This window comes from Macaca mulatta, chromosome 4 (assembly GCF_049350105.2).
Source record: "Macaca mulatta isolate MMU2019108-1 chromosome 4, T2T-MMU8v2.0, whole genome shotgun sequence".
In the NCBI taxonomy this organism is placed as follows: domain Eukaryota; kingdom Metazoa; phylum Chordata; class Mammalia; order Primates; family Cercopithecidae; genus Macaca; species Macaca mulatta.
The window spans coordinates 172403132-172417134 of record NC_133409.1 but is presented as its reverse complement, the minus strand read 5'-3'; the positions used below and the strand labels follow the sequence as shown (position 1 = coordinate 172417134).

The following is a 14003-nucleotide window of genomic DNA, read 5'->3' as shown; positions in this document are numbered from 1 at the left end:
ACACTTGAATATGTATCTTGCAGTTGTTGGGTGCAGCATTCTATAAATGTCTATTAGATCCTGTTAGTTGATGTTATTGGGGTTTTCTATATCCTTCCTGACTTCCTGTCTACTGCTTTTATCATCATTTAGAAGGACTGAGGCCTCCAACTATAACTCTGGATTTGTCCATTTCTTATTTCAATTCCTTCAGTTTTTGTTTCACATCTTTTGCAGCTCTATTGTTAGGTACATACACATTCAGGATTTCTGTTTTCTTGTGAATTGACTCTTAAATCTTTATACTATGTCACTGTCTCTGGTAATTTTCTTTGCTCTGAAGTCTATCTGATATTAATGTAGCTACTTCTGATTTATTTTGTTTCCATGATGTATTTTTTCTATCTTTTATTGCAACTTGCCTGTATCCTTATATTTGAAGTGAATTTTTTGTACGCAGCATATAATTGTGTCATATTTCTTAATCCATTCTGATAATCTTTTAATTGATGTATTTACACCATTTACATTTAATGTCATTAATGATATTTTAAGACTTAAGTCGGCCATTTTTTTTGTTTTGCTTTCTGTTTGTGCTGTTTTTGTTTTCTTTTTCCTACTTCCTACTTTCCTGTGAGTTATATAAACATTATTTAAAATGCTGCTTTTCTTTATTTACATAGTTTCTTTGTTTGTTTCTTTGTTTTTGAGATGGGAGTCTTGCTCTATTGCCCAGGCTGGAGTGCAATGACATGATCTTGGCTCATGGCAACCTCTGCCTCCTAGGTTCAAGTAATTCTCCTGCCTCAGCCTCCTGGGTACCTTGGATTATAGGGGTGAGCCACCATGCCTGGCTAATTTTTGTATTTCAGACCTTACTTTAAACGATAGCTGTACCACTGACAAAGATTGTAGATAATACAATTCTCTGAGGTTTAGTTTCTTCAAGTATAAGGTCGGGGGGAGAGTGCGGGAATCATAGTGGATGATCCTAATTAAGGTTTGAGGCTTCCGCCTGCATAGGGAAGAATGAGCCCCTAAAGCCATTCCCTGCAGGTGAAGACAAGTCTCCTTATTAATTGTTCAGGAAAGTCTTCAATTAAATTGAAGGTCTGGCATACTGCAATTCCTGCAAGTTCTTAGTCATTATCAGCTTTAGCTGGTTAGAATCAGCCATGATAAACACGTGCTTCAATTTTGCTATCTGGAAGGTAGGTGCTGCTGCAAGTGGAAAGCCTGTCTTTAAGAATGTGCGCTGTAGCCGGGCGTGGTGGCGCACGCCTGTAATCCCAACACTTTGGGAGACCCGGGCAGGCGGATTGCTTGAGGTCGGGAGTTCAGGACCAGCCTGGCCAACATGGTGAACCACCGTCTCTACTAAAAATACAAAAAATAGCCTGGTGTGGTGCTGCGCATCTGTAATCTCAGCTGCTCAGGAGGCTGAGTGGGAGAATCACTTGAACCTGGGAGGCAGAGGTTGCAGTGAGCCGAGATCCTGCCACTGCACTCCAGCCTGGGCAACTGTTAGGAATGCTTGTTCCCCGGCACCGCAAAGAAATAGCACTCAGACATAAATTTAAATCTCTCAGCAAGACCATTTTTACTTTCTGCAGAAAAGGTGCCTCTCACAGATGGAACGATGGTGAAAGCACACTTGGACAAAAGAAAAGCAGACCTATTTATGCCTCACACATTTGGGTCGGCATTACTGCTGTGTCTTGCATCCTTTGGCTGGTGCTGGACCTCACAGTCTTAAACTGATACCCGATTTGCTAACATCCTGAAACTTTCCTAAATAGATAAGTGAAGGGAGGATAAAGAAGGAGAGGAAGTTGCTTATGAAAGGTTTAAGGAAGCAATAACATTTCCAAATAAGGAGGGGCATAAGCTATGAGCTGAGACTTGCTTGGGCCTCTCCAGACATGCCTGAGTAAGCCAAAGCAACTAACTGGGCTAAAGTGTAAGAACTGACAGTTGATAGGAGGCTTTAGAGTAAGAAGTGATTATTCTTAGTGTCTATTATTTTATTTTTAAACCAAGACGAGCTTTGAAGAGGAAATTTCTACTTTCTACAGCAACAGAGTGAGACTCCGTCTCAAAAAAAAAAAAAAAGAATATGCGCTGCAAAAGCCGGCAAGGTGGCTCAGCCTCTAATCCCAGCACTTTGGGAGGCCAAGGGGGGGGGGGGGGGCGGATCATGAGGTCAGGAGTTCGAGACCAGCAGGGCCAACATGGTGAAACCCCATCTCTACTAAAAATACAAAAAATAGCCAGGCGTGGTGGTGTAGGCCTGTAATCCCAGCTACTCAGGAGGCTGAGGCAGGATAATCAGTGGAACCTAGGAGGCAGAGGTTGCAGTGAGCCGAGGTCGCACACTGGACTCCAGCCTGGGCAAGAGCGAGACTCCGTATCAAAGAAAAAAAAAAAGACCGCGCTGGAATCTGCTTTATTCCGAGACGATTATATTGATCAGATTTGTCTATGTTGATACTTGTAGGGGATGAAGGAGAGGGAGAAGTCAACGATGACAGCAAACTTTAGTGTAGAGCAACTGACAATGGTGGTGCAGGAAACACAGGGAACAGGAGCGGCTCGGAAGTGGAAATGGAGATAACATCATGCTGTGGGCATTCGGGATCCACAGAGCTGGGTAAAAATCAGGTTTAACTCACTCCCTATCCCCCCTTATGATGCTTCTCAAGTAGCCTCACTCCCTAAAACAAACAGATATTTGGCATTGAGCCACATTATTCTGCAGCCGCCATATTTTCTTACAGGTAGAAGGCAGGCCCTTCCTGGTGTAAACAAACAAGATCGGGCTTGAGTGACACTCCTCCCTGATGACCGGCATCTGGTTTATACCCTGTAACTTGTCCCTCTGTTAATGGGGTCCTTCAAAATCCAGCCTCAGATGCCCTCCTCCCGCAGCGGTGGCCTCCACCTCTGGCCTGGCCGAGCTCACGTGGTCCAGCTCGTGCAACTCCGGGTTGCCGGCTTTTGGCCACTCAGGGTTGGACCTGGGACTGGTGCTGGTCGGCCCCGCAGGCGCTGTGGACTGGGGAAGCACAGAGATTCCCCGCCCAGTTCCCTGGACTGGGGCGCTCGCCGCGATGCCCCGCCCCACTCCTCACGCCCTGAATGCAGGGCGCTAGCTGCTACTCGGTGGCTCAAGCACCGTCCCCGTTCTCTGCCCGCCCCTCTCCCGGGACACTGCGCACGCAGCACAGAGCCGCGCCCCTCGCCTCACCCCGCCACCGGGACGTAGAGCGTCCGCCGCCGCGTTTCCGGCGACATCTCGCTGTTGTCACCGCGGCTTGCGCGCCCTTGTAGACAGCCCGGGCCTTCGTGAGACCGGTGCGAGTATTTGGGATTATTCTTATTATTTCTGCCACTTTTAACTTTTAGGGATTATTTAGGAGTTTCACGGCCGTCTGCTTTTCGTCCCCCCGATTCAGCCGGGCCTTTAGGCCGTGTGGTCGGTGCTTTTCTCGTTGGGTATTTTCTGCTTTTCTTTTTCTTTTTCTTTTTTTTTTTGTTTGTTTTTTGAGACGGAGTCTCGCTCTGTCGCCCAGGCTGGAGTGCAGTGGCGCGATCTCGGCTCACTGCAAGCTCCGCCTCCTGGGTTTACGCCATTCTCCTGCCTCAGCCTCCTGAGTAGCTGGGACTACAGGCGCCTTTTCTGCTTTTCTTAAAAGAAGTTGTGCACGCGCGGAGTCCCTGATCTCCTGAGCAAAGGCTTACCCATGTGGCGTAGTGTTGCCTGGTTTCTTGGTGGTTTTGTTGCTCCATCTCTTTAAAAGCCTCGCTAACTCAGTGCCGCCTCGAGTTAAGAACTGTGGGCAAGATCCCAAGCCCCCTGCCCTTCCCTGTTTTATGGAAACTTAATTTTTGTTTTTTTTTGGTCCTTGAGGGAGGGTCTCACTCTGTCGCCCAGGCTTGAGTGCAGTAGCCTGAATATGTGTCATTGCAGCCTCTGCCTCCTGGGCTCAAGCCATCCTCCCACCTCAGCCTCCCAAGAAGCTGGGATTACAGGCACATGCCACCATGCCCGATTGCTTTTTAAATATTTTTTAGTAGACAATGGGTTTCACCATGTTGGCCAGGCTGGTCTTGAACTCCTAACCCTAGGTGATCCGCCTGCCTCGGCCTCGCAAAGTACTGGGATTACAGGCGTGAGCCACTGCACATGGCCTAATTCTTTAAACAGAATACACGGGGTGTGCATTGCTTTCATCTTGTTAGGCTCGCTGCATGCTGGATACTCTGTAAGAAAATAGGAGCTGTTTTTCCGAGGATGCAATGTCACATGTGAATATGACCAGTGTTTCCATATATTTTATCCTCCCCTTCTGCCCTCCTAACAAGAACTGTGAGTTGGACACAGAAGTTTCTAAAAAAAGTTGAGTATTGAAATTGGCTGTTGCAGCAGGGATGAAAAGCAGCAGTCCTACCTTCTCTCAAAAGAGACATTAAGGTAGTTGGGTTAAGGGCACAGGAGTACTTGCTTTTCAACTTTGTGGTAATGTGGGTAGCTAATGAAATGACTAATGCATCACCTGATTATAGAGCTGTCAGTGGATCTTGCTGAGTTTCCTGTGGGCCTATGTGATTAGAACTAAGGTTTTTGTGACAATGGTTGGCATCTGTTCAGCGTTTATTATGTGCTAAGCACCTTTACATGTGAAATCTATTGAATAGTCACAACAGCCCCAGGAAATTGGTACCAGTGTTATCCTCATGGTACGTGAAGGATACTGAGATTTAGGGTGCGTAGCTTGCGGGTTGGACACACTTCTTTTGGACTGCTGGAGAGCTGTGCTTTTAACCACCTCTGATCCAGCTTGTTTTCCGCAGGTGCAGGCCTGGGGTAGTCTCCTGTCTGGACAGAGAAGAGAAGAATGCCGGACACCGGCTCAGTGTGAGTGGACAGGAAATGGGTATGGAGTAGCCAGGAGCTTCTGGAAACCAGAGTTCCTTTCCTCAGCTGAAAAGAACCCTAAGAGTAGACTGCCTGGGATTGCGTGGGGAATGGGAGGATCACTGGACCTGTGGGCCAGAGACTTGGGTTTGAGTCCCAGCTCTGGCTTTGCTAAGTTGTGTGACTCTCAGAAAGTCATTCAACCTCTGTGGGCCTTATTTTCAGTGATAGAACCTGTGGGGAATGATGACCTTTTAGTCTCATCCTATGACAATATGGTTTGTTTTTAAAGCCAGGTTAACACTGACTTCTCTCTCGTGTTTTCAGAGTGCCTTTGCATTGGTTTGGCTTTGGCTATGCAGCACTGGTTGCTTCTGGTGGGATTATTGGCTATGTAAAAGCAGGTATGGTTTTGTTGTTACTTAGCCTCTTAACATTTTCACGTTGTTCCAGTGAAATGTGAGTGCCCGGGTACCCCTGAGAAGCAAGCTCATTTGAGTCAGGTTTGCTGTAGGTCCCCAAGCTGGAGTGCAGGCTTCCTTGTCAGTGTTGCAGCTCCTGCACTTGCCTTCTGGTTATCTGGTGAAGCTGAGCCAGGCCTCTTGTGGCATTACTTGTTTTTGCCTCTTTATCTAAAGATAGGCAGGGGTGGTTGTAGTTTGTTATTATCATTGACTACCGTGCATCAGCCACGACCCCCAAGTGCTATCTCCAGGCTCAGGTAGGAGGAAACCTCTGGTCTACACAGACTGGTATTTTGAAGTCTCCTCATTAGGCCAGGCAGGGGTGTGTCAGTGGCTGTGCTTGTTTCTGCCACCTAGTCCTTGCCTGCATTCCCACCCCAACCCCCACACCAGAATTCTTATTGTCCAGGTCTTTGTATTTTTATTTAATTGACTGGCCCTATTTCCCTCTCCTTTTGTGATTTGCTGGAGGTCCTGCCTGTACACAGCTCCAGCCCTTCATGGTTGATCAGGCCTGTTTAGAAAGAAGGCCTAGCCACTAGCCATAGTTCCATCTAAAGAGGGAAGATGGCCTTCTTTCCTTTCCTTAGATGGAAGTGCCCTGCCTATTAGAGGAGAGAAAAATGGGGTGGGAAGACCCTGACTTCTCTGAGAAGATAGCACACTCCCCGAAACATCTTCCTGCTTGAGTCCACCTTGGCTATGAGCTGTGTTGAGAGTTCTCTGTGCTGTCCTCCTTTGTAGGGATGGGGGTCTGGTGGATTCCGTTAGTGAAATAAGTGCCTCATGTTAAAAATGCGAGCTGTGTTTGCTTCCCTTTAGGCAGCGTGCCGTCCCTCGCTGCGGGGCTGCTCTTCGGCAGCCTAGCCGGCTTGGGTGCTTACCAGCTGTCTCAGGATCCAAGGAACGTTTGGGTTTTCCTAGGTATGTCTGCTTCAGCGTCTCCTTAGGGCAGCTGTGTTTCCAGAATACTCTTTTCCAAACGACCCTGGTTTGGTGGGATGGGGTGAGGTCTTCACACTTACCCTATGACAGTTTCACTTCTTCTACCAAGTCCTCAGCAAGTTTTAAAATGAGGGTGCAGAGGCAGGATTTGTACTGGTTTCTGTTTATCTTTTATGTACAGAACATGGAAGGATTTCCATACCTCGTGAATGTATTTACCCAGTAGCATTAAACTTCTATAAGGGAAATCTGTCAGCCGTTGAGGTTGCCCATGAAAGACCACTGGCCTCAGTATCCCTAAAACATCACACATCTGGGTTAGGTTTGCATCCGAGTTGCAATTTCTCCATTTGAAAATCACCTCTTTAGCAGTTAGCTAAATGTGACTGCTCACACCAGTAATCCCAGCACTTTGGAAGGCCGAGGTGAGCGGATCACAAGGTGAGGAGTTCAAGACCAGCCTGCCCAACATGGTGAAACTCCGTCTCTACTAAAAATACAAAAATTAGCTGGATATGGTGGCAGGCGCCTGTAGTCCCAGCTACCTGGGAGGCTGAGGCAGGAGAATCGCTTGAACCTGGGAGGCAGAGATTGCAGTGAGCTGAGATCACGCCACTGTACTCCAGCCTGGGAGACAGAGCAAGACTCCGTGTCAAAAAACAAAAAACATGGGCATAGAAGCAGAACTGGAAATGTACCCTGTGAGCGGCATGGACAGTGAGTGGGGTGGGGGACCGAGGAGTCCTTATCAGGGTGGCTTTCAGCACATTTCTGTGGGGCTCCACCCATGTGTCAGACGCTGCTGGGAGTGTGGGTTCCTCACTGTCTCCACAAACCCCGTGTGAGAGTGAGTGCCATGTGGGAGGGAGAAGCCGTGTGATCTGTACCCGTCAGCCGGGGTTGGGAAGGGAGGTCAGTGATGGCTAATGGGGTGTGCTGGGGAAGGAGGTGCGTCCAGGTCGCGGCTCTGCCTAACAGCTCCCTCCCTCATGCTGCAGAATGACTTTGAGCCTGCTTTTTCCCTTTCTCTGATCCTGCTCCACTCAGCAAATGACCTCATGCCTATTGTAGAGAAAAAACAGCAGCCATCAGGTGGGGACTCCCTGGAACCTTTAATCTGCAAGCCTCACCTCGTCCTGTTTTCCCTCCTCTCCAACACCAGTGTCCTCCTCTGTGCTCTGAGTGTCTTCTCCCTGACCTTCTCCAGACCTTTACACTGGCAAGCATCCTGTCTTGTATTTGTATTCCTCCTCTTAGGTGGATCCCCCCATTGATATTCAGATGTGCTTGTCTCCTTCCCCTTCATAAACTTCCCTTTTTTTGAGACAGAGTCTCACTGTATTGCCCAGGCCAGAGTGTAGTGGCACAGTCTTGGCTCACTGCAACCTCCACCTACTGGGTTCAAGCAATTCTCCCGTCTCAGCGTTCCGGGTAGCTGGGATTCAGGTGTCCGCTAACATGCCCGGCTGATTTTTCTATTTTTAGTAGAGACAGGAGTTTCACCATGTTGTCCAGGCTGGTCTGTAACTCCTGACCTCAGATTTGGGAGGCCGAGGAGGGTAGATTGCCTGAGCTCAGGAGTTCGAGACCACCATGGGCAACACGGTGAAACTGGGTCTTTAATAAAATAAAATAAAGTTAGCCAGATGCGGTGGCGGTCGCCTGTGGTCTGAGCTACTCAGGAGGCTGAGACTTGAGAATTGCTTGATCCCGGCAGTTGTAGGTTGCAGTGAGCCAAGATCACACCACTGCACTCTAGCCTGGGCGACAGAGCGAGAATCGGTCTCAAAAACAAACAAAAAATGCGACTCTGTTCATGTGTCCTTTTGCTTAGTAGCCTTTAACAGCTTCTCATTGCTCTTAGGATGAAAACCCAATCCCCAGTATGACCTTCAAGGTTCCATGTGGTCTGGCCCCTCTTACTTGACTTCTGTGCCACACTGGCCTTTTAAGGTGAATGTGCCATGCTCCCTGTCACCACCGGGCCTCTGCATATACTGTCCCCTCTGCCTGGAATGGGCCTTCCCATCCTTCAGCTCATTAATTCCTGCTGTAATTTCAGATCTCAGCCAATCTTCACTTTTTTGGCTAAGCCTTTTTATTTGTGTGAGTCTTTAAAGTCTGTCCCATCAGACCTGAAGCACTGTAAAAGGGCAGAGACAGTTATGATTACCTTTGTATTCTCCAGCACCTAGCACAGCGCTTGACATGTAGTAGGTGCTTTGACAGTTACCCAGTGGGAATTGCGTGCAGGGTAGAGGAAATAGTGTCTGCAGGGTGTGAGAAACAGCAGCATTTTGGAGAAAACTAACACGTTGATGGCTAAAGGGGGGGTTTTGCAGAAGACAAGTGGTAAGAGATGAGGCTGGAAGGGCAGGCAGGGCCCAGGCTGTGAAGGGCCCTATTTGGCCAGTATTGATACTTGGACCCATAGGATGTGGGCAGCCAGTAGTCTCCACCCACTTGGAGAAGGAGAAATAAGCATAGGCTGAGGTGTGAGCCTTGAGAGATGGGTGGGGCTTGGCCCACTTCTGATTCCCCTGTGTAGAAGATGTAATGAGTTTTAACCCTTCTTTATATTTTTTTCATCAGCTACATCTGGTACCTTGGCTGGCATTATGGGAATGAGATTCTACAACTCTGGAAAATTCATGCCTGCAGGTTTAATTGCAGGTGCCAGGTACTTTCATTTGTTACTCTTCTTTACCATGTAGAGTTCAGTTTATTCCCCAGGATACTTGATGCATTCAAAACCTTACTTGTTTCAGGATATCTGATGCTATGCATCAGCTGACATTTGATTTATACACTAATAGGAGATGCTTCAAAAACAATAGCTGGTTTAATGTCAGAATGGCATGAGTATATCCATTCACTGTGGAGATGGGTTTGTTCTCATGTTTGCTTTCTGGTCCATCCCAGCTCCTCCCTATATGGTGGCAGAAGTTTTCCTGCAAAGCCATGACTGCAGCCTTTTGTGTGACTTGCATGGAAGATGCGGGGGTCCCATATTTCTTAGATGTGTAGATGTCTTTTACAGAAAATTTTGCTAAAAGGGAATTTTGATTGAATCCTCTTTTCTAATTTTTTTTTTTTTTTGAGACAGAGTATCGCTCTGTCACCCAGGATGGAGTGCAGTGGTGTGATCTCTGCTCACTGCAATCACTGTCCACCTCCCGGGTTCAGGTGATTCTCATGCCTCAGCCTCTGGAGTAGCTGGGATTACAGGCGTGTACCACCACACCTGGCTCATTTTCGTTGTTTTGGTAGAGACGGTGTTTCACCACGTTAGCCAGGCTGGTCTCGAACTCCTGATTTCATGATCTGTCCACCTCGGCCTCCCAAAATGCTGAGATTATAGGCGTGACCCACTGCTCCCGGCCCTGTTTTCTAATTTTGATTATAAAACCTAAACCAAATTGTGGCTTTTAAAAAATTTAGTTGTGGCCAGGCATAGTGGCTCACACCTGTAATCCCAGCACTTTGGGAGGCCGAGGCTGGCGGATCACCTGAGGTCAGGGGTTCAAGACCATCCTGGCCAACATGGTGAAATCCCATCTCTACGAAAACTACAAAAATTAGCCGGGTGTGGTAGTGGGCACTTGTAATCACAGCTACTCGGGAGGCTGAAGCAGGGAGAATTGCTTGAACCTGGGAAGTGGAGATTACAGTGAGCTGAGATCATGCCACTGCACTCAAGCCTGGGGGACAGAGCAAGAGTCCATCTCAAAAAAAAAAAAAAAAAATTTAGTTGTAGGCTAGGTTTGGTGGCTCGCGCCTATAATCCCAGCACTTTGGGAGGCCAAAGCGGCCAGATCACTTGAGGTCAGGAGTTCAAGACCAGTCTGCCCACATGGTGAAACCCCATCTCTATGAAAAAATACAAAAATGAGCCGGGCATGATGGTGCATTCCTGTAATCCCAGCTACTTGGGACACTGAGTCAGGAAAATTGCTTGAACCTGGGAGGCACAGGTTGCAGTGAGCCGAAATTGTGCCGCTGAACTGCAGCCTGGGCAACAGAGGTGAGTGAGACTCCGTATCAAAAGAAAAAAAAAAATTTTAACCTTCTTTAAAACAAAAAATTTAGTTGTTAAGTATTATAAAGACATCCTGAAGGCAGGAGAATTTTTTAAAATCTGATTTGGAGAAAGATTGCATACTCCGCTCTGATCATAGTTGTGATGCTACCAGTATAATGTTATACCTGAAGCAAAAGAGTCAGTGTGGAGCAAGGTCTAGAGCAGTAAACTGAGAGGCTGGAGATTCTACCATTATCAGATCCCTGAGGGTGGGGCGGCCTTGCTCTCTCTTGCCTCCATTTCTTCATCTCTTCAAATTATTGGCAGTTGGATTAGGATCCAGCTCATGTGTGCTATTTTAAGACCTCAGTGTGAGACTGTCCCTTGGCTTGCTTTTTCTCTGGTTCCTCCAGGGATGGAAATTTTACCTCTGACCACTCTTGCCTTAGTACCTCCTCCCCCACGCAGTTATGAGGAACCTGCAGAGTTTAGTTCCTTAAAAACATAGTTGCCTGTTCTGTCCTTTACCTGACATTTTCTATCTTGTTTCTTTTAAACAGTTTGCTGATGGCTGCCAAAGTTGGAGTTAGTATGTTCAACAGACCCCATTAGCAGAAGTCATGTTCAAGCTTGCACTGATGAAGAATTAAAAATCTGCATCTTCCACTATTTTCAATGTGTTAACCGAAATAAGTGCAGCATTTTTGCATCTGACATTTTACCTAAAAAAAAAGACATCAAACTTGGCGGAGGGGTGGAAAATCAGTTGTCACCATTATAACCCTACAGAGGTTATAATGAGGATATAACTTGAGCTCATTGAGACCCTCATAGAGATTGATTCTTGTATATTGATGTTATCTCTTCTTTCTGTATCTATAGGTAAATCTCAAGGGTAAAATGTTAGGTGTCAACTTTGAGGGCCCTGAAACCCCATTCCGTGCTCTGAGGAACAGTGTGAAAAAATCTCTTATGAGATTTAGAATATCTGTTCTTTTGCTCATCTTAGATTACAGACTGACTTTGAAATTATGTTAAGTGAAATATCAATGAAAATAAAGTTTACTATAAATAATATTTCCTATATGGTCTTCATTGCCAGAGCTGGTCTAGTTCATAGAATGAGATGTTGCTAGCAGCATGATATAGAAACTTGAAAGTATTTTGTTAATATTTAGAAATTACCGCGGCCGGGCGCGGTGGCTCAAGCCTGTAATCCCAGCACTTTGGGAGGCCGAGACGGGCGGATCACAAGGTCAGGAGATCGAGACCATCCTGGCTAACACGGGGAAACCCCGTCTCTACTAAAAATACAAAAAATTAGCCGGGCGAGGTGGCGGGCGCCTGTAGTCCCAGCTACTCGGGAGGCTGAGGCAGGAGAATGGCGTAAACCCGGGAGGCGGAGCTTGCAGTGAGCTGAGATCCGGCCACTGCACTCCAGCCTGGGCGACAGAGCGAGACTCCGTTTCCAAAAAAAAAAAAGAAATTACCTATTTTGAATAACTTAAGGACCAAGGAAAGTTATTTGATTATACATTGCATTGAAGCTTGTTTCAAAAATGACCTCTCAGGATTTTTTGTTTTTCAAGAGACAAGGTCTTTTGCTGTCACCTAGGTTGGAGAGCAGTGGTGCAATCATATGTCACTGTAGCCTCAAACTCTTGGGTTCAATTATCCCACCTCAGCCTCCTGAATAGCTGGTACTACTGGTGCATACCACCACACCCGGCTAATGTATTTTATTTTTTTTGTAGAGATGGGGTCTTGCTCTGTTGCCCAGGCTGGTCTCAAACTCCTGGTCTCAAGGGATCCTCTCGCCTTGGCCTCCCAAAATGTACTGGAGTAATAAGCATGACCTACTGTACCTGGCCACTGAGGTTTTCTTTTTTTTTTTTTTTGAGACGGAGTTTTGCTCTTGTTGCCCAGGCTGGAGTGCAGTGCCACAATCTTGGCTCACCGCAACCTCTGCCTCCCAGGTTCAAGCAATTCTCCTGCCTCAGATTCCTGAGTACCTGGAATCACAGGCATGCGCCACCATGCCTGGCTAATTGTGTTTTTAGTAGAGACAGGGTTTCTCCATGTTGGTCGACCTGGTCTCAAACTCTCGACCTCAAGTGATCCGCCTGCCTTGGCCTCCCAAAGTGCTGGGATTACAGGTGTGAGCCACCATGCCTGGCGGCCACTGAGGATTTCTAAGGTTAGGACTGTGGGCTGGGCCCGGTGGCTAACGCCTGTAATCCCAACACTTTGGGAAGCCGAGGCAGGCAGGTCACAAGGTCAGGAGTTCGAGACCAGCATGGCAAAAATGCTGAAACCCTATCTCTACTAAAAATACAAAAATTAGCCAGGTGTGGTGGCGGGCGCCTATAGTGCCAGCTACTCTAGAGGCTGAGGCAGGAGAATCACTTGAACCCAGGAGGCGGAGGTTGCAGTGAGCCAAGACCGTGCCACTGCACTCCAGCCTGGGTGACAACAAGACTCCATCTCAAAAAAAGAAAAAGGACTGTAGCAAAATTAAAAGGTGATTTTGTTGTTGTTGTTGTTAATTAGTTCATACATAAATGTGAAACTAGAATACCCATCTAGAGCTTGAATCATCTAGTTTGGTGTCTACGTTGGACACATTCACTGGATACTGGTACTGTTTCAACGTGAAGAATTAATTCAATCTGGTGCCCCTTGCTTTAGTTTTCATTCCCTCTTTAAAAAGGAAAACATACTTAACTACTGTTCTCTACCCTGTTACTGCTTTAGAGTATAATTCAGGCACTTTATGTATTTGCCTAAGCCCCTTGAAAGTGGTCCTAGTTTTCTATCTATTTTTATAGGACTCTGGACAATTAAGGACACTTGTGTTGCAGTGGTAGAGGCATCAGAAGGCCATAGACCATCCAAACCTACCAGCCTCCCAGGCTTCCATAGCTAAGAGTTTGAGTCTCAATGTTGGCCCTGTTTTCATCTATCATGAAGTTTTTCCAAAGGGCACACAGTTTTGCCACCTTCAGTCCTAGAGGAGCACCTGAATCCTGAATGACAAGGTTCCCTGAAGGTAGGAATTAGTTTAGGTGCTAAGTAGATCCCTGTGTGACTATTTGGTCCTCAGCAATCAACCTGGAAAATTCTAAGGCTGCCCGCAGATGAGAGGCAGGAGGTCTTCATAGCCCTTGCCAAGTCCCCTCGTCCCTGCTTCTCTGCAAAGGTCCCGGAGTATTTACTGCTAAGGGTTGCGCTGGGTCCTAGCAGTGCAAAGAACAAGCCATGGTGCTTGCCCTTTTGGAGTCTCGTGGAGGAGGCGGACGTCTAAACAAAGGCAGTAGAGAAATAAGTGTATAATGGAGGTAGATCCCTATTACTGTGGGGGCACAAGGAGGGGAGTGGGCATTTCTGTTTAGGGAGTCAAGGGAGGCTTCACAAAGGAACCAATAGTTAAACTGAGTCTTGTCAGTTGATTCACAAGTCAGTTGATGTGAACTTTTGTGAGTTGTCTGTGAGGATTTCATAGACAAGGACAGGGGCAAATGTGTCATGTAGATGGAGCAATACATACATGCCTCAAAGGCATGAAACTATGTACTAAAACTGGGTTCAACCCTTTCCTCACAGATCTAATTCTTTTTAATGACTTTTAAGTTGTATGGATGTTTACTATTTACCATTCCCCTACTCATAGAAATAT

General features: G+C 46.9%; 1 protein-coding gene across 2 annotated transcripts; it reads left to right on the top strand.

Annotated features, from left to right (window-relative positions):
* The first annotated feature begins 3268 nt into the window (after nt 1–3268).
* Nucleotides 3269–11402, top strand: TMEM14C (transmembrane protein 14C). 2 transcript variants are annotated; one of them, XM_001087822.5, is made up of 6 exons: nt 3269–3333; nt 4834–4897; nt 5225–5301; nt 6184–6285; nt 8899–8986; nt 10888–11402. In XM_001087822.5, exons 2-6 carry the CDS (start codon nt 4878–4880, stop codon nt 10937–10939), a joined length of 339 nt encoding a protein of 112 aa, XP_001087822.1. In that variant the 5' UTR covers nt 3269–3333; nt 4834–4877; the 3' UTR covers nt 10940–11402. The 2 variants fall into 2 exon arrangements, with proteins under 2 accessions (XP_001087822.1, XP_014991012.1); XM_015135526.3 differs by having other exon boundaries at nt 4820–4897.
* Nucleotides 11403–14003: the final 2601 nt, after the last annotated feature.

Coding starts and splice junctions, on each gene's coding strand:
- TMEM14C (XM_001087822.5), top strand. CDS start 4,878: ATGCCGGACACCGGCTCAGT. Junction 5,302..6,183: donor TATTGGCTATGTAAAAGCAG/GTATGGTTTTGT, acceptor GCTTCCCTTTAG/GCAGCGTGCCGTCCCTCGCT. Junction 8,987..10,887: donor GGTTTAATTGCAGGTGCCAG/GTACTTTCATTT, acceptor TCTTTTAAACAG/TTTGCTGATGGCTGCCAAAG.